General features: G+C 42.8%; 1 protein-coding gene across 10 annotated transcripts in view; it reads left to right on the top strand.

Moving 5' to 3' along the window:
- Positions 1-24681, top strand: part of LOC120301006 (teneurin-4-like) — a 612847-nt gene that overhangs the window by 443738 nt on the left and 144428 nt on the right. For all 10 annotated transcript variants that reach the window (XM_039327639.1, XM_039327638.1, XM_039327645.1 and 7 more), the window contains one exon: positions 17688-17937. In XM_039327639.1, coding sequence (XP_039183573.1) covers positions 17688-17937 — 250 coding nt within the window. The remainder of the gene's footprint in view (positions 1-17687; positions 17938-24681) is intronic.

Genomic DNA, 24681 nt, shown 5'->3' with positions numbered 1-24681 from the left:
ACCGGTTTGAATGCCTTGCAGTCTAAGGGACTCGCAGGAGTCTTCTCCAGCACCATAGTTCAAAGGCCTCCATTCTTTGGCGCTCAGCCTTTCTTATGGTCCAACTTTCACAGCCATACATTGCAACTGGGAAAACCATGGCCCTTGTTATAAACGTTGTCCTCTAAATGCTAAAGAAAAAGAGGGGAAATCTTTGCAGATATTGAAGGTGTCCACTGCAGCCTTCTAAAACAACCAAGTCCAGGTTGTTGCTGTTAGTTGCAAAGACGTGTCCGACCCATCGCAACCCCATGGACAACGTTCCTCCAGGCCTTCCTGTCCTCTACCATCTTCTGGAGTCCATTTAAGCTCACGCCTGCTGCTTCAGTGACTCCATCCAGCCACCTCCTTCTCTGTTGTCCCCTTCTTCTATTGCCCTCAATCTTTCCCAGCATTAGGCTCTTCTCCAGTGAGTCCTTCCTTCTCATTAGGTGGCCAAAGTACTTGAGTTTCAACCTCAGGATCTGGCCTTTTAAAGAGCAGTCGGGGTTGATCTCTTCTAGGACTGACCGGTTTGATCGCCTTGCAGTCCGGGGGACTCGCAAGAGTCTTCTCCAGCACCAGAGTTCAAAGGCCTCAATTCTTTGGCGCTCAGCCTTTCTTATGGTCCAACTTTCACAGCCATAGATTGCAACTGGGAAAACATTATGCCTGGATTTTCCATAGTAGATCCATTCGCATCTCGCCCCTTTTGTTCCTTTTTAACCCGCCTGCCTTTTTTTCCCCCCCAGCAGGGAGGGTGAGAAATGGAGCAGATCAGTTTCAAGAAGGGGTGGGATGGGGGGGGGTGTCATGTAGCTGTTTTAATTAAAGCTCCCCCCCCCATTTCTCCCCCCTTCTCCTCTCTCTCCAAGTTGCTTGGAACGTCCTCTGAGCTCCTTCGCAGGGCTGCCTAATCACTGTAATTTTACAGATTCCGTAATTACCTGCCTGGCATGCAAATCGCTTGATTGCTGTTTCTTTGTCCAATCTTATAGCGGGGCTGAAATTTAGAAAGCCAGATGAATGAATAGCTTGCATGCCAGCGAGGAACACCAGGGTGGTCTGGATACAATAGTTGCCCTGAAAGATTTTCAAAACAGGCATCCAGCAATGAGAGTAGAGTAGAGTAGAGTAGAGTAGAGTAGAGTAGAGTAGAGTAGAGTAGGAATAGATTAGTGTAGTATAGAGTGGAGTGGAGTGGAGTGGAGTGGAATGGAGTAGAGTAGGGTAGAGTAGAGTAGTGTAGAGTAGAGTAGAGTAGAGTAGAGTATGAATAGATTAGTGTGTAGTGTAGTGTGGAGTGGAATGGAATAGAATAGAATAGAATAGAATAGAATAGAATAGAATAAAATAGAATAGAATAGAATAGAATAGAATTGGAAGGGATCTTGTAGGTCATCTAGTTCAACCCTTCTACCCAAGCAAGAGACATTATACCATTTCAGACAAATGGCTGTCCAGTCTCTTCTTAAAAACTTCCAGTGTTGGAGCATTCACCGCTTCTGGAGGCAGGTTGTTCCACTGGTTAATTGTTCTAGCTGTCAGGAAGTTTCTCCTTAGTTCTAGGTTGCGTCTCTCCTTGATTAGTTTCCATCCGTTGCTTCTTGTCCTGCCTTCAGGTGCTTTGGAGAATAGCTTGACTCCCTCTTCTTTGGGGCCACCCCTGAGATATTGGAAGACTGCTATCATGTCCCCCCTCGTCCTTCTCTTCATTAAACTAGATCAGGGGTGGGGAACCTTCGCTCTTTTATGACTTGTGGACTGATAATTCTGGGAGTTTATGACTTGTGGCTCAGAATTCTGGGAGCCCCTGAGATATTGGAACACTGCAATCATGTCACCCCTAGTCCTTCTTTTCATTAAACTAGACAGAACCCAATTCCAGCAACCGTTCTTTATATAGAATCCCAGATACGTACAGTATCTGGGATTCAAACCCCGGCGTCCCACGCAAAGGATAACGTCATCTATCACCTCTAAGCTATCCTAACGCTCACGTGATCTTGATTCTATCCCTCTGTTAATGCAGCCTAGCACTGTGTTGGCCTTTTTGGCAGCTGCAGCACACTGCTGGCTCATATTTAGGTAATTGTCCACTAGGACTCCGAGGTCCCTCTCATAATTACTACTATTGAGCCAGGTACCACCTATGCTAAACCTGTGCATTTGGTTTTTTCTTGCCTAAATCTAAAAGCCTGCTGGTGAACAAAATCTGGGCTTGTACCACGCTAGACTGCTGCAAGGGGACCCTTGTGGGTGGTTTGGGTTGTAAAATACCCACAATCACTGCTGGGAGAAAGCTTAAAGCAGAGGTCCCCAACCTGTGGGCTGTGGCCCAGTACCAGGATGTGGCCTGCTGGCCACCGGGCCGTGGAACAGGCTGGCCAGTGCGTGCACTCACCCCCACTCATGCTAGCGCCGCCGCTATGCAAACGGGGCGCCATGCGGCAAAAATAGGTCGCCACTAGCACATGCACGTAAAATGCTTCCTCCTCTCTTTTCCACCAGTCTGCCAACTGAGAAAGGTTGGAGATCTCTGGCTGAGAGCAAGGGTCCCCAAACCCCAGTCTTGGATGCAACGAGGGGGGAAAAACTGGTTGTGTGACCGTTTCAAGCAAAAATTCCATATTGTCCAAAAGTCACTCTAAAATACATCTAACACAGGTAATCCTCGACTTAACGACCGCGATGGAGCCCAAAATCTCTGTTGCTAAGCGGGACCGTTGCGAAGTGAATTTTGCTCCATTTTACGATGTTTCTTGCCACCGTTGTTGAGTGAATCCCTGCAGTTGTTAAGTCAGGGATTGGAAGGTTGCAAAGGGGGAAATCACGTGATCCCGGGACAATGCAACCGTCATAAATAAGAGTCAGTTGCCAAGCGTCTGAATTTTGATCACGTTGACCGCAGGGACGCTGCGACAGTCGTAAGTGTGAAAAATGGTCATACGTCATTTTTTTCAGTGCCCTTGTTAACTTTGAACGGTCACTAAACAAACGGTTGTAAGTTGGGGACTATTTGTACCGATGGAGAAAATCTTTTGGCTGCTATTTGTCTTTCCTCCCTCCCTTCCTCCCTCCCTCTTAAGTTCTCTTAACTTCTCATGATCATTCAAAATTGTATTGCTGCCTTCTAAGTTATTAGCCATTCCACCCAGTTCTCTATCATTTGCACATTTGATAAGCGATCTCTTTTCCTCTTTATTAAAGTCATTCATCAAATGTTCAATACCAGATTCGGGATCAAATCCCAGGGCACCAACATTAGTGGCTTAGTTTTGAAAACAGTGGTGATCTCTCTTGGAACAGGGTTTTTCAAGTGGCCTTTATTTTCACAGAAATGTCACCCTATCAATACTTTTAACCATCTTCCTTGTCAGAACATCCTGGAGTCTTTTCGTAAAAACGCTTTGCAGAAATCAAGATAAACTACATCTACAGCGTTCCCAGGGTCTACTAACTAGGCAAACGGCCACCTGGGGAAAAAAAAAAACCCAAACAAACGAAAGTAGGAAAATAATCTTGTTTTTAGCCTCTGGAAAGTACTTGAGAAACATTTGTGGAAAGCAGTGAAGAAAAAGGACGATTAAGTCAATTCCTCCCTCAAACTCCACTGCGACCATTTTGTGATTTTTATTTTATTTTATTTATTTATTTATTTTTGCAGTGCAGATGAACCCAAGAATGTGATGGTCTGCTGAACGTTATTGGAGCAGAAATGAGGGATATTGCTGGATCTGCTGTTTCGCTGTTCTCGGCTTTTGGTTTGCTGCAAGAATTTTGCTTTGACGGCATTACCTTATTTGGCAGAGAACGGTGAAAGAGCAATCACCTGTCTCAGAAAAAAAGCTTAATTTTCAAAACGGAGTTAAGAAAGAGGGAGACAAGTTGGGGTGGGGGAGGGGGAGACCCGTGATGTTACTGTGGTCGGTGTCTTTCTTAAAGGTGACTCTTTTAAACTGCGATCTGTTGGCCCTTTTGTTCTATTCTCCGTCATTAACAGTCTGGGCAAACTCCGTAATCGATCCTCTGGGGGTGGGGGAAATCAATGCAAGTCAGCATAATTATCCATACTTCCTCAAGTCCAGTCGGGGAGGCACAGAGACAGGATGAAGGCAAGGTGAGGAGATATCTGTGTCCCGCGTTGTTTGTTTAGCTTAATAGATGTTGACTACCTTACCGCTTTTCTACCCAAATAGTTTAGGCTTTCCTGAAAGATGCTATTTTTTTTTTCCCTCCCCTTATCTGCTGAGCAATCTGAAACTCTCTAAGTGCGGTTAAATTACAGCAGCCCATTACAAGGGACATCACATATATTTAAATCTGGCAGGAAAATTGCCCAACCAATGGAAAGGAATGGAGCGGAGTGGGGTAGGATAGGATAAGGTAGGGTAGGGTAGAATATGGAATGGAATGGAATGGAATAGAGTAGAGTAGGGTAGGGTAGGATAGGATAGGATAGGGTAGGGTAGAATAAGGAATGGAATAGAATAGAGTAGGATAGGGTAGGGTAGAATACGGAATGGAATAGAATAGAACAGGGTAGGGTAAACACAGAATGGAATAGAATAGGGTAGCGTAGGGTAGGGTAGGGTAGAATACAGAATGGAATAGAATAGAGTAGGATAGGGTAGGGTAGAATACGGAATGGAATAGAATAGAGTAGGATAGGGTAGGGTAGAATACGGAATGGAATAGAATAGAACAGGGTAGGGTAGAATACAGAATGGAATAGAATAGGGTAAGAGGGTAGGGTAGAATACAGAATGGAATAGAATAGGGTAAGATAGGGTAGGGTAGAATACGGAATGGAATAGAATAGGGTAGTGTAGAATATGGAATGGAATGGAATAGCATAGAATAGATTAGGGTACGGTAGGGTAGGGTAGAATATGGAATGGAATAGAATAGAGTAGGGTAAGGTAGGATAGAATACAGAATGGAATGGAATAGAATACAATAGGGTAGGGTAGGGTAGAACACGGAATGGAATAGAATAGAAGGGTAGGGAAGAATGCGGAATGTAATAGAATAGGGTAGGGTAGGGTAGAACATGGAATAGAATAGAATAGGGTAGGGTAGGATAGAACACGGAATGGAATAGAATAGAATAAGGTAGGGTAGAGTAGAACACGGAATGGAATAGAATAGAATAGGGTAGGGTAGAACATGGAATGGGATAGGATAGAATAGAATAGAATAGAATAGGGTAGGGTAGAATACAGAATGGAATGGAATGGAATAGAATAAAGTTGGATAGGATCGGGTAGAATACGGAATAGAATAGGTTAGAGTAGAATAGAATATGGAATGGAATGGAGTGTGGTAGGGTAAGGTAGAATACGGAATAGAATAGAGTAGGATAGGGTAGGGTAGAATATGGAATGGAATAGAATATAATACAGTAGGGTAGGGTAGAATATAGAATGGAACGGAATAGGATAGGGTAGGGTAGAATAGAATATGGAATGGAGTGGAGTAGAGTAGGATAGGATAGAATACGGAATAGAATAGAATAGAATAGAATAAAATAGAATCAGTTGTAAGGGACCTCGGAGGTCATCTAGTCCAACCCCCTGCTCAGGCAGGAAACCCTATACCATTTCAGACAAATGGCTGTCCAGGCTCTTCTTAAAAACTTCCAGTGTTGTTAAAAACATCCAGTGTCCAAAAATCCCAGCTTACATACCAGTAGTCCTCCATTTACAAGTATTCGTTTAATGACCGTTCAAAGTGATAACAGCACTGAAAAAGAGTTACCAATTCTTGACTTACGACCAAAATTGAGCCTCAGATTTCTGTTGCTAAGCAACACATTTGCTAAGGGAATTTTGCCCCATTTTACAACTTTTCTCGCCACGGTGGTTAAGTGAATCACTGCAGGTGTGAAGTTAGTAACACGGTTGTTAAGTGAATCTGGCTTTTTTCAGTGCTGTCGTAACTCTGAACCATCACTAAACGAACTGTTGTAAATCAAGAGCTGACCATCTGTACAGTTTTGTTCTTAAAGAAAGATCTTTTTTAAAAAAAAAATTGAAAGCAAAAATCTTTCTGCAAAATCCAAATTAAAAAAAGAAATGAAAAGTTTACTTGGCATTTATTTATTTTTTAAATTTACTAATCTTAGGATTTCTATCCAGGGCTATTATTAATTCTTCATGGATATTGTTTTCAATTCTGCGGTTTTGTAATATCCTCAATCTGCCAGACGTAAAGTTACGTGCCTGATGGATGTTTTTGATCTAAATTTGGGGACTTTGTGGTAACTCGAGTCATAAATTAGAAGCAGCAGAAGTTGAGATGAGAATATAAACTATTATGTTTAGTTAAATGGCTCAAAGTTCTGATTATTTGTTTCATTAAAAAGGGCAAAAGTTTTTTGGGGGAAGATGGATTGGCTTTGGAGCCTGGTCTTATTGTATTCAATACATCAGCAATTGATAAAAGATGGTATAAAGAAATAAACTTGAATACTTGATCCACTACCAATTAGGGCTAATATTTGGGATTTGAAGTGTAGTAAATTTTCTACGAGTTGATTACAATAACAGTTAACAGAGGGTTTTGGAATTTCAGTCTTGTCTTTCTTTTATTACTGTTCACAATTTTTATTACTTTTATATTTTTTACATAATATGTTCATTTTTATTGGTTTTTCTCCTAGTCAGTTTGTTATTAATATATTATTAATATAGTATATTAATGTAATGTAATGTAATGTAAAATTAATAGTTTATCGATGACAGGCTAACAACTTGTAAGAAGTTTAACAATTTAAAATTCTTTTGGCCTATTTTGCAAGAACCAACATTCTGTATTATACTAATCAGCGTTCAACTAGGAAGGATGTTGTGTGTATGTGTGTTAGGGGTGTTTTTTTTTGTCAAGACACTTTTTTGCTAATGTCTTTTTTTGTTGTGTTTTTTCCTTTTTTTAATATTTTGGTGTTTTAATCTTTTTTTGAAGAAACTAAAAATGTTCACTAATGCAACAGATTGATTGCATTTGTGCGCATAGAATAAAAATATGTGCTAAAAAGTTAAAAAATGTAATAGTTTAGAGAATTTTTTTTTGAGTTTTAAAAAGGATATTTATAAAAAGAAAAACAAATTATTCTATAAGGGTAGTTTGGAGGGGCCATCTAAATTTAATATTGAAGTCCAAAGCCTGTACGTTAAGAAGTTAGAGAAAAAGATGTTATTAGAATGTTTTGATTTTTTAGAAATGCGTTTGAAGAAAAGTTTAGCATTTTAAAAAAGAGTCTCCCCCCCCCCCGTGAGGTGAAAGAATTTGAAAGAATACAGTGAACCTTGTTAACAAAAAATGGTAATAGTTGATAAAGATTATGTGGTGCAAACAGAAATACACGCTACTTCCATACCAAGGAAGATAAAACAGGAATGGTTAAATTGATCAACTTATTCAAAGAGGAGAATATATTTAAGTACATTTTTTACTTGCATATCACTTTTGGATTTTGTGCTTGTGATGAAAAAAAAATCTGGTCCCAATTGTCATAAGTCAAGGATTGCCTGCGTAATAATTCCACACTGAGATTTAGCCAAAGGCAATTCTTGCAAGTTAGGTTGATCTGTGTGTGCTTTATTTAAAATAATGGGGAAAATAATTTCCTGGCAGTAGATGTATTCACTTATTTACTTGTCTACCAAAGGCCTGATTTATTTACTTATGTAAAATACTTGTTTGTTTTCAATTTAACAGAAAGCCAAACTGGTTTACAGCCAAAAAAAAAAAAAAAAAAAATCAGCAAACAGAACAATAAATGGCAACAAATGAAAAGGACATTAAGACATTAATAGAACTGCCCAGGGTAAAATAAGGAATTTAAACAGCAAACAATAATAAAAGAAAAAATAAAAAAGCAGTAGAAAGTTTAAAAATAACAGCAGCCTAATTATTAACAATCTTGAGAAAGGATAAACGCCAAAAAGAGGGGGCATTTCAGAGTTAGACAGCTGAACTGGAGATTTTACTGTGTGTATTTTTTATTTCTTGTTATTATTTGCTATTTGTAGTTGATCACCGGCATGGCTTAAAACAGAAGGGAAAATTAGCATTGAGTTTATTGGTGCAAAGAGTTCTGGGTAATGCCATATGAAACAGCCAATCAGGACTGATTTTTAAATTTATTCATTTCCCAGAAGTCATTTTCCCAATGTCCATTTTTTGAGCCCACCAATCATTTATAAATCTTCAGCAGAGTAATTGCTTAATGTGGCCCCTTTCCAATGGAGTTGGGACTTCAATTCCCAGAATTCCAAGCTGCACCCTCTCCCCAGTTGGGAGGGTCCCAGGCCTTGTCTACCAGGCATGCTGGCTGAGGAATTCTGGGAGTTGAAGTCCACAAGTCATGAAGGGGCCATAGTTCCCCCATGCTGGCTGAGGAATTCTGGGAGTTGAAGTCCACAAGTCATGAAGGGGCCATAGTTCCCCCATGCTGGCTCAGGAATTCTGGGAGTTGAAGTCCACAAGTCATGAAGAGGCCACAGTTCCTCTATGCTGGCTCAGGAATTCTGGGAGTTGAAGTCCCCGAGTCATGAAGGGGCCATAGTTCCTCCATGCTGGCTGAGGAATTCTGGGAGTTGAAGTCCACAAGTCATGAAGGGGCCAAGTTTGAAGACCTCTACCCTAGAGCAATGTTTCTCAACCTTGGCGGTTTTAAGCTGTATGGAATTCATGCTGACTGGGGAATTGTGGGAGTTGAAGTCCACATAGCTTAAAGGTGCCAAAGTTGACAAATGCTCCTCTAGAGTAAAAGCATGCAAATCACGTGGTCTCAGGCTGAGAGTTGATGAGTTTGATTGATTCATTTGAGTGATTGATTATGATGGTTAACTAGAAGCTGCGTATAGGTTGGATGTTTTTAATTGCTTTTATTTATTTTGTATTTGTAAGCTTCCCAGCATCTTATCAGAGTGAGCGACTATAATAAACTTAAAATAATAATAAAAATCATATGATGCATAGAGAATAACAGAATAGCAGAGTTGGAAGGGACCAATGGCTATACAGTCTCTTCTTAAAAACTTCCAATGTTGGAGCATTCACAACTTCTGGAGGCAGGCTGTTCCACTGGTTAATTGTTCTAACTATCAGGAAATTCCTTGTTAGTTCTAGGTTGCTTCTCTCCTTGGTTAGTTTCCATCCGTTGCTTCTTGTCCTGCCTTCAGGTGCTTTGGAGAATAGCTTGACTCCCTCTTCTTTGTGGCCACCCCTGAGATATTGGAAGACTGCTCTCATGTCCCCCCTCGTCCTTCTCTTCATTAAACTAGACCAGGGGTGGGGAACCTTAGCTCTTTTATGACTTGTGGACTGATAATTCTGGGAGTTTATGACTTGTGGCTCAGAATTCTGGGAGTTGAATTCCACAAATCAAAAATGAGCCAAGGTTCTCCACCCCTGAACTAGACATACCCAATTCCAGCAACCGTTCCTTCTATATTTTAGCCTCCAGCCCCCTAATCGTCTTTGTTGCTCTTCTCTGTACTCTTTCTAGAGTCTCAACATCTTTTTGACATCGTGGCGACCCAAACTGGATTCAATTTTCCAAGTGTGGTCTCATCAAGGCATCATAAAGTGGTATTCACACTTCACGTGATCTTGATTCTATCGCCTTGCGGTAGCATCATCCATCTCTGTCAAACAAGATGATACAAAAGGCACAACAACAAGAACTGGGGGGGGGGGAGAACGATGCTTCCTTTTTTTCCCCCTCCTCTCTTATCGCATCTGAATTCGGGTTTAAATGGCACCCATGATTCTTACTCAAGCATCTCATTTCTTCCCCCCCCCCAGCAAAGGTTGATTTCAAACATCTGAGATTTGTTCCACGGATAGCTATATTCTCTCTTTTTTGACCCATGTGGCTCCCAGACATGTTTCCAATCCAGTTTGACAGCATGCTTCATCTCCAAAGAGATTTAGACTCTCTTGGGGTTAAAACAAAAAACAAAAAAAAAACCCCTCTAGCATAAAATTGATTTACAGGCTGTTAGGAGCAAAGCAGCAGTCTGCCTTGAAATCCAGTCTTTCAAGCTATCGTCAATGCCAATCCTTATTTATCTACTCTTTTTATTATGGTGTACCTTGTCCTTTCTAAATGAAATTTTGAGTGCGTTTTGCCCCCTTCTGCTGACCGAACTGCATGTATTACATTAGAAGTAATAAAGTCTCCCAGTCAGTAATTCTTTCTGCTCTTTAATTTATACGCTTGCAGTGAGGAGTCGGGCGCCCCAGCTTACTTTGTTTTCCTGTCTCCAAAGAGAGAAAGGTTGAAGTGAAGCTCCTTGAGTTACAGATAAACGTATCTTTAGGCTCTGCTCTGAAATTACACCAATTTATTATCATTTTCCTCCCCTGCTTAATGTGCTGTGAAACAGTTCGAGAGCTCAGCGGGGCGGGTGGGAAAAAAAAAGGTGGATATTTATTTATTTTCCTGCATGGAACTCGATTCCTTACGTTCCACAAATAATGTGCATGCTTATTTCCAAATGCATGTTTTCTTCCCTGCGTTGCTTGATTGGAAATGTGCGTTGCAAAATTCTGCAATTAGCGGAGAAATTTTTTTTTTTTTTTTGCATGCCTGAAAGAGAGCATCCCTTGGAACCGGAGTTATGCTTGCTACGGGAGATACAGAAGTCCTTGACTTACCGCGGTTCATTTAGTGACCGTTCACAGTTACAACGGCACTGAAAAAAAGTGACTTCCGATCATTTACGATCATGGTCACGTGATCAAAATTCAGACGCTTGGCAACTGGCATGTACTATGACAGTTGCAACATTTATGACCGGGTCACTATTGGTAACGATCCCAGCTGGCTTCCAACGAGTGAAGTCAATGGGGGAAGCCAGATTCGCTTAACAACTGCCTGTTTCACTTAGCAACTGGAGTGAGTTGCTTAACGACCGTGAGGAAAAAAGGTCACAAAATGGCAACGAAACTCACTTAACAACTGCCTCGGTTAGCAGCGCAAATTTTGGTCGTAAATTGAAGGCTCTGTAATTTGGAAAGCCTCTGTCTGCCCCATCCATCTCCCAAATTGATGTCCTGGGGTTGGATAGTTGTTCTAAAAATGTTGGCTTTGATGGGATTTTCTTAAAAAGTACCTGCTTTCTAGATATCAGCCAAATTGTTCATTGCCTTTTTTAAACTTCTTTCTCTGCAGCTTAGCTTTTGTGTTGTTTCTTAGTCTATACACATCTCCGGCTTTATGTGCTAAGAAGCCTTGCAGTCTGCATCAGCCCAGTGGCGTTCTAAATATAAATATGATACTTGGCCTTTCTTGTTAAAACAGGGTCTTCCTTTCAAAATATGGAATTAAGTTAACTAATTAATTTCTAATTTTGAAAGACTCGTTTTTAATTAAAAAGTTAAGTTCCCAATAATGTACATTTGGCAAAGCAAGGAAAGGATCTGCAGGCATGCAAAAGTCCTTTGTTGTTTAATCCTGCTGCAGGATGTTTAGAAGAAGGATGCTACAGTAGTTGCAAGGGAGCGATGGGCAAAGGCAGATGATGGTTATCTGCACAATAAGCTAAGCTGAGTTTGCTTTAATTCTGGCTAGTGTTTGGAGGGAAGGGCTGTGGGGCTGTCGGAGAGAAGAAGGGGTTGACGTATTCTCCAAGGCAATTCAAGAATTAATGGGTGGAAGATATTAAAGAGAGAAGCAACCTAGAACTAAGGAGAAATTTCCCGACAGTGAGAACAATTAATCCGTGGAACAACCTGCTTCCAGACATTGTGGATGCTTCATCACTGGAGCTTTTTAAGAAGAGACCGGACAGTCACTTGTCTGAAATGGTACAGTGTAGGATCGCCTATTGGAGCAGGGGGGCTGGACTAGAAGACCTCCAAGGTCCCCTCCCAGCTCAATTCTGATTCTGATTCTTGTCCAATGTAGCGTCCTGTCAAGATACTTTGAAAAATCCTTACCTAACCAGTAGACAGAACTGTGTTTCCGTTGGGTAACGTAAGATGATTCGACCCGAATTGAAAAGTCCACTTTACTCTCCTTTGCAAATAAGATCTAACCACCCTAAAAGGGGTTAAAGAATTCCATCCATCCCAAGAAAATTATCCACTCCCAGGCACCCGTAGTTTTTCCAGCCTGTTGAGTGATGAGAAGTTCGGGAGGGGTAATATGGATGTATTGGGGGGGGGGGTAGAATGAGTGAAGCTTTGTGCAAAAAAGCAAAACCTAGGCCTCCCCCCCCAGACTGAGATATTAATTATTTTGACAGACCAGGTGTCAAAATCACAGCTGCCAGACAGAAATTGCCCGTAGTTTATGCTGCAGTTTGGTGGGATCCTTTTGAACAAAAAATGTCTTTGTTTGGACTTGGAAGGCAAGAGGGATTTTTTTTTTCCTTCTTTTTATGGGATCAAAAGAATGGAGGGGGTAGGAAGGAACAGAAAAGCACAACCATCAGCCTATGGTCCATTTCAAGGGGTCTGACCCGGTCTGTCCCCATCTATTCCTTTCAGGGCCTCTACTCTGGGTGGGAGGCACCAGGATAAACTTAATCACATTGGTTTAGTCCAGTGGTTCTCAACCTTTCTAATGCCATGACCCCATAATACAGTTCCCCATGTTGTGGTGACCCCCAAGTGGGTGTGGCCACCAATAAGGGAGTAGGACAGCTAGGGAAAAGGGAACAAAATGGTGCACAGCATGGTTTGGCGACCCCCATGAAATGGTCATTCGACCCCAAATGGGGTCCCAACCCACAGGTTGAGAACCACTGGTTTAGTCCATTTGGCTCCATTTTACAACCTTTCTCGCCACCGTTGTTAAATGAATCACTGCAGCTGTTAAGTTAATCACAATATTGTTAAGCGAATCTGGCTTTCCCCCATTGACTTCGCTGGTCAAAAGGTCACCGAAGGGGATGACATGATCCCAGGACGCTGCAACCGGGGTAAATATGAACCAGTTGCCAAGCATCCAATTTTTTAAATAAAATTTTTATTATTTTTTTCATATAATTCAATAATAATAATAGTAGTAGTAGTAGTAGTAATAAAGTTGGAAGGGACCTTGGAGGTCATCTAGTCCAACCCCCTGCTCAGGCAGGAAACCCTATACCATTTTGGACAAATGGCTGTCCAGTCTCCTCTTAAAAACTTCCAGTGTTGGAGCATTCATCGCTTCTGGAGGCAGGTTGTTCCACTGATTGTTTTCACTGTCAGGAAATTTCTCCATAGTTCTAGGTTGTGTCTCTCCTTGATTAGTTTCCATCCGTTGCTTCTTGTCCTGCCTTCAGGGGCTTTGGAGAATAGCTTGACTCCCTCTTCTTTGGGGCAGCCCCTGAGATCCTGGAAGGCTGCTATCATGTCCCCCCCTGGTCTTTCTCTTCATTAAACTAGACATTCCCAATTCCAGCAACCTTGTATATTTTAGCCTCCAGTCCCCTGATCATCTTTGTTGCTCTTCTCTGCACTCTTTCTAGAGTACTTTTTCAAGAAATGTGTTTTCTGAGTTTATCATTCAGTAATACAAATTTAATTCCTAATCCTTCATCCTTTTCTCCAGCCATTGATAAAATAAGCCTCACGTTTGACAGTATTCTGTTTCTTCTTTTTCTTTCAACCTCATAGTAAGTCTGTCCATTTCCGCACATTCCAGTATTTTTTAAATTGTTTCTTCCTTGGGTGATATTTCTTCATTGTTTCCAGTGTTGCGTGAATATGATTCTTGCCGCTGTTATCACATGTAAAATTAAGTTTGTACTTTGTTTATCGATCTTTTCTGGCATTATACGTAATAAAAAAAGTTCAGGTTTAAAATCTACATGTTTTCCCAATGTTTTTTCTAGCCAAGCATGTGTTTTTGTCCAATACCTCTTTGCTTTAACACATGTCCACCATACATGATAATAAGCATCCAAATTTTTAAATCACGTGACCATGGGAAGGCTGCAACAATCGTTAAAGGTGAAAAAACAATCATTAAGTCCATTTTTTCAGAGCCATTGTAACTTCAAACGGTCACTAAATGAACTGTTATAAGTTAAGGACTACCTGTAACAGCTCGGGACACACAGCAGTGGCATCAAACAGAAGGATTAGTCCTGTTGCTTTCAGTAGTTTGATGGCTGTGTTACTCCTCTTGACAGCTGCGCCGATCTCTAGATTTAGATTGCCTTTAAAGCTTTTTGTTACCTGCAACTTGAGATTTCAAGATTGAAATTTGCAGCAGCCCAAAGAATGGAAAGCAAATGTCTGGGTCCATAAAGGTCTTCACCTGCTCCCTCCGGATGTTATTAATCCTCCGGGAGATGAGAGTGATTGATAGGCTGTCTAATAAATACAGCCAAAGGAGCAGCTTAACTCCTGACCCCCAACCCCTGTTTCATATTCCTCCTCTGCTCGTTCTCCAGCTTTTTTTAAAAAAAAAAAACTTGCTCCCAGTAGGATGCTGGAACATGGGTTAAACCAGGGGTCCCCAACCCCCAGTCTGTGGACCGGTACCACGCCACAGCATGCCAGCAACTGGTCCGCACAAACAAAGCCCCATCCGTGGGATGCAGGCAGCACACAAAACCACACACACACCCTGGTCCCTGGAAAAACCTCTCTCCACCGAACTGGTCCCTGGTGCCCAAAAGGTTGGAGACCTCTGGGGGAAGCCTTAGCTGGGAAGGAAATAATTTGGCAGATTTAGATTTGCAAGGAAGTTAAAAGTTAACCTTTAACCTCAGAAGGTTAAAAGGTGGTCTTCAAGTGGAGGGACCTGGAGTTGACTACCTGGAGGTGCCTGCAAGTGGGCAGGACCGCTTTCAAGATCAGCGAAGGTTGGCTAGATGCCTCCACCACCTTCTGTGAAGCTGAGAGAAGCAGCGATGCGATGTCCCTCAAGAATGGACGGCGTGATAAACACCCCAAGAGGAGAAGTCAGCAGTACAATGGAGTCCTTGACGCACGGCGATAATTGACTCCGAAATTTCCGTTGCTAAGTGAGACAGTGGTTACGACCTTTCTTCCCACAGATGTTACATGAACCACGGCAGTGGTTACCGTGTTTCCCAGGAAAATAAGACCGGGTCTTGTATTAAATTTTGTTCCAAAAGACGCATCAGGGCTTATTTTCCGGTTAGGTCTTATATTCAGGGAAATACGGTACTAAATGCGTCCGTCTGGCTGACGATCTTAACTGGGGCTTATTTTGGGGGTGGGGCTTATATTACGAGCATCCTGAAAAAATCAAGCTAGGGCTTATTTTCCAGTTAGGGGAAAACACGGAAGGTTAGTAACACGTTTAAGTGAATCTGGTTCCTCCCATTGACTTTGCTTGTCAGAAGTTCGTAAAAGGTGATCCCGTGGCCCCGGGACACTGCAACCGTCACAAGTACAAGCCAGTTGCCAAGAGTCCAAGTTTTGATCACGTGACCCTGGGGAACGCTGCCAAGTGTGAAAGAACGGCCATTTCCCCTGCCGTTTTGACTTCAGACAGTCACTAAATGAAAGGCTGTAACTCAAAGGACTACTTGCAATGCAAGTAATGTTAGCTAACGGCAAAACTGCATCTAATAATTCAGCTCCCGTGACTAGCGAAGGGTGGGAGGATGCCTGCTGCACAAGGAGTACAGCAAAGAGAAACAAAGAGTGTGAACCGCTTTGTGTGTCATGTTTTCTTTACACGTTAAATTAACACAGCAAAACGTGGCAAGTTTAAATAAGCCAACCACTGTGTCACAAGCAGCAGCAAAGCTCAGACGTAATTGGGCGACGCAGGCGGGAGGGAAAAGGTTTTATTAGCTATAAAGATAATTTTCCAATTTCAGTTTTCCAACCTCTGATTCCCACACAAACGCCTTCGCTGGCTAATTTACCCGATCAGAATTTGGGCGCTTGGCAACTGACTCACATTTACGACGGTTGCAGCGTCCTGGTGGGGGGGGGTCACGTGATCCTCTTTTGCGACCTCCTGACAAGCAAAATCAATGGGGGGAAGCCGGATTCACTTAACAACCGTGTTACCAACTTACCAACTGCAGGGGTTCACTTAACAATTGTCACAATGGAAGTTGTGCAATTGGGCAAAACTCAGTCAACCACGGTCGGGACAACGTACGCATTGGGCTCCATTGTGGTCGTATGTTGAGGACTGCCTGTACCAAGTATTTTGTACTTCTTTCTTATTTTCCTGGCTCTGTTTTTTTTTTTTTTCCCCAGAATGTGTTTTGAAAGGAAGGAGGGAAGCATTGAGGTTGCGAGACAGGTAAAGGGGGGGGGCTGTTCAGGCTCCTGCTGTGGGACTGGAGTGATTCCACCCCCCCACGTCTGCCGCAGGATCCATCTTCCTGTCAAAAAGAGGCATTCAAGCCAAGAATACCCCCTAAAAGTTGTGTGAATTTTTTTTCCAATTCTGGGTTGCACTAAAAAGGAAGAAGCGGGAGGCAGATTGTTGAAAGAAAAATAACTTTTCCTGGATGGAGGTAGAAGATGGTAACTAAGCTGGTGTCTGATGTCTATGATGATGATGATAGTAATAATAAGAATAATGTTAATCATCAAATGACTCTGTTTTTTTACAACATATTACAGATTATAACCTGTAAACTGCTCAGAATCACCTTAACAGAATAACAGAATGACAAAGCTGGAAGGGACCTTGGAGGTCATCTAGTCCAACCCCCTGCTCAGGCAGGAAACACTATCCCATTTCAGACAAATGGCTGTCCAGTCTCTTCTTAAAAACCTCCAATGTTGGAGCATTCATTTGCTTCTGGAGGCAGGTCATCCCACTGACTAATTGTTCTCGTGATCAGGAAATTTCTCCTTAGTTCTAGGTTGCTTCTCTCCTTGATGAGTTTCCATCTGTTTTGCTTCTTGTCCTGTCTTCAGCTGCTCTGGAGAATAGCTTGACTCCTTCTTCTTTGGGGTAGCCCCTGAGATACTGGAAGACTGCTATCCTGTCCCCCCTCGTCCTTCTCTTCATTAAACTAGACATCCCCAATTCCAGCAGCCGTTCTTTAAATGTTTTAGCCTCCAGTCCCCTGATCATCTTAGAAAACAGCCGTTTCAGAGAGCAGATGTGGCAATAAACGTCTTTTCCCACTCCCCAGAAATTAAAGTTGGCCTTTGGGAACTCCGCTCGTTACTGACTTGATGCGCCGATAGGGAGTCCTCGCTTTACAGCCGTTCGTTTAGCGATGGTTCAAAGTCACATTGGCCCTGAAAAAAGGGACTTGGGACTATTTTTCACACTTCGCGACTGTTGCAGTCTCCCCATGATAAACGTGATCAAAATTCAGGCACTTGGCAACTGGGGTGTATTTATGAGGGTTGCACTGTCCCCAGTGTGTGTGTGTATGTGTGTGTGTGTGTGTGTGTGTGTGAGAGAGAGAGAGAGAGAGAGAGAGAGAGAGGAGAGGTGATCCCCTTTTGTGACTTTCTGACACGCAAAGTGAATTGGGGAAGCCGGATTTCCTTGAACGACCGTCTTTGCTAACTTAACAACTGCAGGGATTCACTTAATAACGGTGGCAAGAAATGTCGTCAAATGGGACAAAACGCACTTAACAGATGTTTCGCTTAGCCACGGAACTTGGCTAAGGGCCGCTTTCGATGACCCGAGTGAAGGGATTTTCCATTTTCAAGCCCCTCGTGGTTTATTTATTTATTTATTTATTTTCCTCCCGCAGATCATCCAAGCCTTTCGAACCCCTCCAGACTCCGGACGCCTCCCCCTCCTCTTTCTCACGCCCACACGCCAAACCAGCACCACGCGGCATCCATCAACTCTTTAAATCGGGGGAACTTCACACCACGCAGTAATCCCAGCCCTGCTCCCACAGACCACTCGCTCTCCGGAGAGACACAGGCAGGGAACCAAGAATCTACGCACGCTCAGGACAACTGGTTACTAAACAGTAACATCCCCCTGGAGACAAGGTAAAGCCTTATTTTTGCTTGCCCCCCCCCCGCGCCTTCCTGGGATAAAATATTATATTTGTGCAGGTATATCTTCACGAGTGTAATTAAAAAAGCTTGGAAGGACATCATGAGGAATTGGGTTCCTCCAGAGCAGTGTTTCCCAAACTTGACCATTTTAAGGCATGTGGACTTCAACTCCCAGAATTCCACAGCCAGCGTTGCTGGCTGTGGAATTCTGGGAGTTGAAGTCCTCATGCCTTAAAATGGTCACGTTTGGGAAACACTGCTCCAGAGATAGGAGAGATGTGGACCAATGTTATTATAACCACTAGTATCCTGTGCCCTATACAATTCCTTATCCATAATTCCTTTGGCACTGCCTTTTTTTTTTTTTTTTTCATTTTTCTGAAGTTCTGATTTTTCCCTGGTTGAATTTCTGGAACACAGGCAGCCCTCCTTTTGCCACAGTTCGTGTAGTGACCATTCAAAGTCACAACGGCGCTGTAAAAAGTGACTTAGGGACTGTTTTTCACACTTACGACGGTGGCAGCGTCCCCACGGTCACGCGATCAAAATTGAGACGCTTGGCAACTGACTTGTATTTATGACGGTTGCTGCATCCTGGGATCATGAGATCCTCTTTTGCGATCTTCTTCTGACAAGCACAATGGGGAAGCCAGATTCGCTTAACGACTGCGTCACTAACTTAACGGCACTTAGCAACTGTGGAAAGAGAGGTCGTAAAATGGAGCACAACTCACTTAGCGCTAGCCACAGAAATTTTGGGCAGTTCAGTTGTGGACGAAAGGTGGGGGAAGTACATGTAGGATCAAAATAATCAAAATAATACAGACAAACTCCTTGCAGCTGCTCATAGCCATGATTGTTAGAATCCTATGAACCTGATTTATTGAAAGGAGAAAAGAGATTAGCTTACATAATTCTGAAAATTAACTAGTTGCACTTTAGCTTCCTGTTTCTTAATACATTCCTGAGATCTCCTGAGCTATCTAATAGGAAGTAGCTCCAATGATTCATAGCTACGCATTCCACTGCCAGCCAAATTCCAATAGCAATAGCACTTACGACTTACATACCGCTTCACAGTGCTTTACAGCCCTCTCTAAGCGGTTTACAGAGTCAGCATGTTGGCCCCAATAATCTGGGTCCTCATTGGAAGGAAGGAAGGAAGGAAGGAAGGAAGGAAGGAAGGAAGGAAAGAAAGAAAGAAAGAAAGAAAGAAAGAAAGAAAGAAAGAAAGAAAGAAAGAAAGAAAGAGAGCAATAGCACTTATATCCTGCTTCACAGTGCTTTACAGCTGTCTCTCTCTCTAAGCAGTTTACAAAATCAGCATATTTGCCCCCAACAATCTGGGTCATAATTTTACCAAACGGAAGGAAGGAAGGAAGGAAGGAAGGAAGGAAGGAAGGAGGGAGAAAGAAAAAAGAAAGAAAAAAGATAGATAGATAGATAGATAGATAGATAGATAGATAGATAGATAGATAGAAATAGCAATAGCACTTATATCCTGCTTCACAATGCTTTACAGCTCTCTCTCTCTCTCTAAACAGTTTATAGAATCAAAATATTTGCCCCCAACAATCTGGGTCATCATTTTACCAAACTAAAGGAAGGAAGGAAGGAAGGAAGGAAGGAAGGAAGGAAGGAAGGAAGGAAGGAAGGAAGGAAGGAAGGAAGGAAGGAAGGAAGGAGGGAGGGAGGGAGGGAGAAAAAGAAAGAAAGAAATAGCAATAGCACTTATATACCACTCCATGATGCTTTACAGCCCTCTCTAAGTGATTTACAGAGTCAGCATGTCACCCCCCCCCAACAATCTGGGTCCTCATTTTACCGACCTTGGAAGGATGGGAGGCTGAGTCCACCTTGAGCTGGTCAGGATGTACTAAATGCATCTGTCTGGCTGACGATCTTGACTGGGGCTTATTTTTGGGGTGGGGCTTATATTACGAGCGTCCTGAAAAAAATCACGCTAGGGCTTATTTTCCTGTTAGGTCTTATTTTGGGGGAAAATATGGTATATTTATGACGGTCGCAGTGTCCTGAGGTCACGTGATCCCCTTTTGGGACCTTCCGAGAAACAACGTCGATGGGGAAGCCAGGTTGACTTAACAACCTTGTTACTAACTGAACACCCACAATGATTGAGTTAACCACTGCGGCAAAAAAGCTCCTACAGTGGATCAAAAGTCACTTCACAACTGTCTCGTTTAACAACAAAAATTGGGGGCTGAACTATGACCGTAAGTGGCGCACCTACCTGTAGCTCAGTGGTTCTCAACCTTTTTAATGCCGCGACTCCCCCAACCGGTCATAAGTCGAGAACTAAACCGGTCGTAAGTCAAGGACTACCCAACTGGTCGTAAGTCGAGGACTTTCCCTGCCCGGGAGCGCTGCACATGCGTGGTGCCGCCCCCTCTGCTGGCCGAGGCGTAGCTGGCAAGCGGCAGAGACGGAGCAGGCCGACCACTGGCTGGGCCACCAGCTGGCCCAGCCCAAGGGAGGTAAGGCACCCGCCGGAAAAGGGGAAAAAAATGGCGGACAGCCTTGCTTGGCGACCCCCGTGAAATGGTCGATCGACCCCAAATGGGGTCGCGACCCATAGGTGGAGAACCGCTGCTGTAGCTTATTCCCAACCAGTTTCTACCACCGGACAGTGAGAAACAGGGGGAAAAGTTGTGTCCCTCAGCTTTAAAATAGCGTTGACGTTAGCAGCCGCTTGTAAGGCTATTTTGCCCCTCTGAAATGGGCACGTGTCAAATAAATGTAAAAGGAGCGTCCAGCCGCCGATGTTCATTTGTGTAGCTCCGTTCCCCCAGAGTGGAATAAATCAATATCCTATTTAAGAAAGTGAAATCAGTCGATATATTGAAGAGATTTACTTTCCGAGCAGGGCTGATGGTAGGGGTTGTGTAATTGTAGCCGACTGCACAGCCAAACCTGATCTTGTTAAGACCTGATAGGAGCAAGGTTGCTGGCTGCGTTTTGCTCTTATTAAAATATTGCTCTAGCAAGCCAGGCGTTCTGCAGAGTAGGGCATCAATCAATTAGTGGTGTTTCTTGCCTCCCCGGAGTTTCTCGGCCACATCACTCTTCCCTCATCCTGACTTGGGATAATTGCATGTTGTAGTTACTGTTTATTACTGCCATCAGTTTTGTAATCCAGTGGAATGTGTGGTTTGGTTTTGCTTTTTTTTCCAAACAACACTGCAAGCTGATGCAGAGACATCTAAGAGACATTCTGGGCCATCTTTGGAAAAGAAAAGAACAACGGAGTTGGAAGGGATCTTGGAGGTCTTCTAGTCCAACCCCCTGCTCCATCAGGAGACCCTATACCAGGGGTAGGCAACCTTGGCTCTTTTATGACTCGTGGACTTCAACTCCCAGAATTCCTGAGCCAGCCATGCTGAGGAGAAAGGGAGAGGTTTCCAAGCTGAGCCATGCCGGCTCAGGAATTCTGGGAGTTGAAGTCCACAAGTCATGAAGGGGCCATAGTTTCCTCCATGCTGGCTCAGGAATTCTGGGAGTTGAAGTCCACAAGTCATGAAGGGGCCAAAGTTTCCCTCATGCCAGCTCAGGAATTCTGGGAGTTGAAGTCCACAAGTCATGAAGGGGCCACAGTTCCCCCATCCTGGCTCAGGAATTCTGGGAGTTGAAGTCCACAAGTCATGAAGGGGCCACAGTTCCCCCATCCTGGCCCAGGAATTCTGGGAGTTGAAGTCCACAAGTCATGAAGGGACCACAGTTCCCCCATGCTGGTTCCAGAATTCTGGGAGTTGAAGTCCACGAGTCATAAAAGAGCCAAGGTTGCCTACCCCTGCCCTATACCCTTCCAGACAAGTGGTTGTCCATTCTCTTCTCTACTACAAGCCTACTTCGTCCTCAGATAATTATTTGTGTTCTCTGTTCATCTGCTCAGCTGTAGCTTTGGTTCATCTTTGGTTAAATATGTTTATTTAACTATGTTATGACTTCATAGTTCAACTGTTCCTACTGCTGTTGCTACAACACATCTTGGCCGAAGTTAGAGCAAAGGGTAACTCAGCAGAAGACCGCTTCAGAAGTCTCTGTCGTCAACTTTCTGCTTCCAGACTACAATAATATATGTGGTGGCCTTCTGATCTCTTGAAACTCTGTTTCAAGTCCAGGCCTAGGCAGGGCCATCATTCAGATATTACAGAATTCAGCAGTTGTTTGTGGGTAGCATCATCCGATTGACACTGCAGGACCTCGGACAGCTCCATCATCCAGTTGACTCCAACAAGACATCCAGGAATGACACAGCAAGTACTGCTGGCTGGGCTGCTTACTTATGTGTTATGTCCGTTTATACAACATCTTTTCATCGAGGAAGCTAAGAGTCCTGACCAAAGCGGAATGGGACGACTCTCCAGAGCCAACTCACCAGGGCCAACTTGCTTCAGGACCATTCAGCAATTCAGTTTAATTATTTAAAATAATTTAAAAACTTATTTTAATTTTTGTCATTCACATTTCATTTTGTCCCTTCTTACGTTTCTCTTTTCCTTCCTTCCTTCCTTCCTTCCTTCCTTCCTTCCTTCCTTCCTTCCTTCCCATCCCATCCCATCCCATCCCATCCATCTATTCATCCTTCTCTTTTATCTTTTCCTCCTTCCCTCCCTCCTTCCTTTCTTCTCTCCTTCCTCCCTCCCTCCCCTCCTTCCTTCCTCCCTCCCTCCCTCCATCCATCCCATTCCCTTTTCTCTTTTCCTCCCTCCCTCCCCCCCTCTCTCTTCCTTCCTTTCTTCATTCATTCATTTGCTCCCTCCCTCCCTCCCTCCCTCCTGCTTGTTTTCTTGCTTCAGCCCATTTCAACCAATAAGGCAACTCTGGGTGGCCCAGAAACAGCAAAAATACAAATATAAAAACAATTAAAATTTGTAAAAGCTCTACAAAAAAAAAAACCTTACAAAATTTCTTTGCTACAAGAGCAGTTTTATCTAGCTAGGCCAGGCAACCTCTGTTGAACAGAAGATAAATTCACACGTGACCCTCCGTCCCGAAGCCTAACACTGCATTTCCCTACCCCAGTCCCCTAACATGTTCATTATTAGCACAATGCAATTTCAAATTCACCAGGATTTTCATCCAAGATCCCATGTTTTTCCCTTTGGAAAAACTTTTTCTGAATGTCAGAAATATGAGAATTATAGTCCTGCTGAAAGATTACAATGGTCAAGAATAAAAACCTAGTGTAATGTAAAATGCTATTTTTGGAGATTGCCTCTCTATTTTTCTTTCTGCTTTTTTGCATTTCTTTCACTCTCCAACCTCACTTCCTTATATTTATTTTGTTATTGGCAGTTGCATCAAGGCTACATCACTCAGAATCGTATCTCATTTTTATATCGGCGAGTTCCTGCTAAATTGCACAATTTCATATTGAAAATAGGAACAACAAAAAAAGACGACAAGGGCTTTTAACTACTGATAAATTCTCATTTGTGTTCCTCCCTGCTATGCCATTTGGCACCTTATCCATCAAAAATTTCCTCCTTATTATTTCCATTTTGGCAGACAGTTTTGCCTGTGTGCTTAGAAAGTGTGAAGCCAAACAACAGTACGCTTTTGATTTTAGCATTTGTCAAGATCTTATTTCTAGTTCATGCCTGTTGAATATCTGTGGAGAATCTCAGTCATCCAGGTCTTGGTTGTCCCAAAGGTGCTTTTTTTTTTCAAAAGGCAACTGGACTTTCTTGGTTTTTCCTTGAAGACGTTTCGCTTCTCATCCAAGAAGTTTCTTCAGTTCTTTTCTGAAGAACTGAAGAAGCTTCTTGGAAGAGAAGCGAAACGTCTTCAAGGAAAAATAAAGAAAGTCCAGTTGCCTTTTGAAAAAAAACAGCTTTGGGACCTCATGCCTGTTGACGTCAGAGATATAAATATGAATCATGAATTCTTCCTTGGACAGAAGTAGCAATGTCCAACTCTCAGAAATCTCCCTTAAAAAACAAAATCTAAGTACCATCAGAAGATTAAACCAAACCAATAGCATCTTCCAATATTTGAGAGGCTGCCCCAAAAAAGAGGGAGTCAAGCTATGCTCCAAAGCACCTGAAGGCAGGACAAGAAGCAACGGATGGAAAGTAACAAAAGAGAGAAGCAACCTGGAATTAAGGAGAAATTTCCTGACAGAACAATTAATCGGGAACGATTTGCCTCCAGAAGCTGGGAATGCTCCAACACTGGAAGGTTTTAAGAAGAAACTGGATAGCCATTTGTCTGAAATGGGATAGGGTTTCATGCCTGCGCAGGGGGTTGGACTAGATGACCCCTCAGCTCCCTTCCAACTCTGTTATTCTATTCTATTCTATTCTATTCTATTCTATTCTATTCTATTCTATTCTATTCTATTCTATTCTTCTTTCTTGAATTTCTAACAAAGCCAAAGCTGGGTCATCTGCATTACATGCCTTTAGCTCCAAATAACAATTGTTTGTGTCGTCTCTTGGGCTATGTAAACTCAGGGTACGAATTGCAACTCTTCATTTTCTATTGAATTATGAGTTGAACTGATAGAAAATAAGTACGATTGGAAGACTGTCTTGGTTGTTAACAATTCAGGTTGGAACTGAAACTTAAAAGGTAGACAAAGAGAATGAAAGTTGGACCGAACTGAAAGATGGTTGAAGATACCGTTCCTTCGATGACTTTTCGGCTGGCATATTCTGTGTGCTTTACCAGAACATCCATAGTCTTTCAGTGAAACCAAATGAAATTAAGATG

This window comes from Crotalus tigris, unplaced genomic scaffold, assembly GCF_016545835.1.
Source record: "Crotalus tigris isolate CLP2741 ecotype Arizona unplaced genomic scaffold, ASM1654583v1 scf7180000024363.772921, whole genome shotgun sequence".
Taxonomy (NCBI): domain Eukaryota; kingdom Metazoa; phylum Chordata; class Lepidosauria; order Squamata; family Viperidae; genus Crotalus; species Crotalus tigris.
This window is presented reverse-complemented; position numbering and strand designations above follow the sequence as displayed.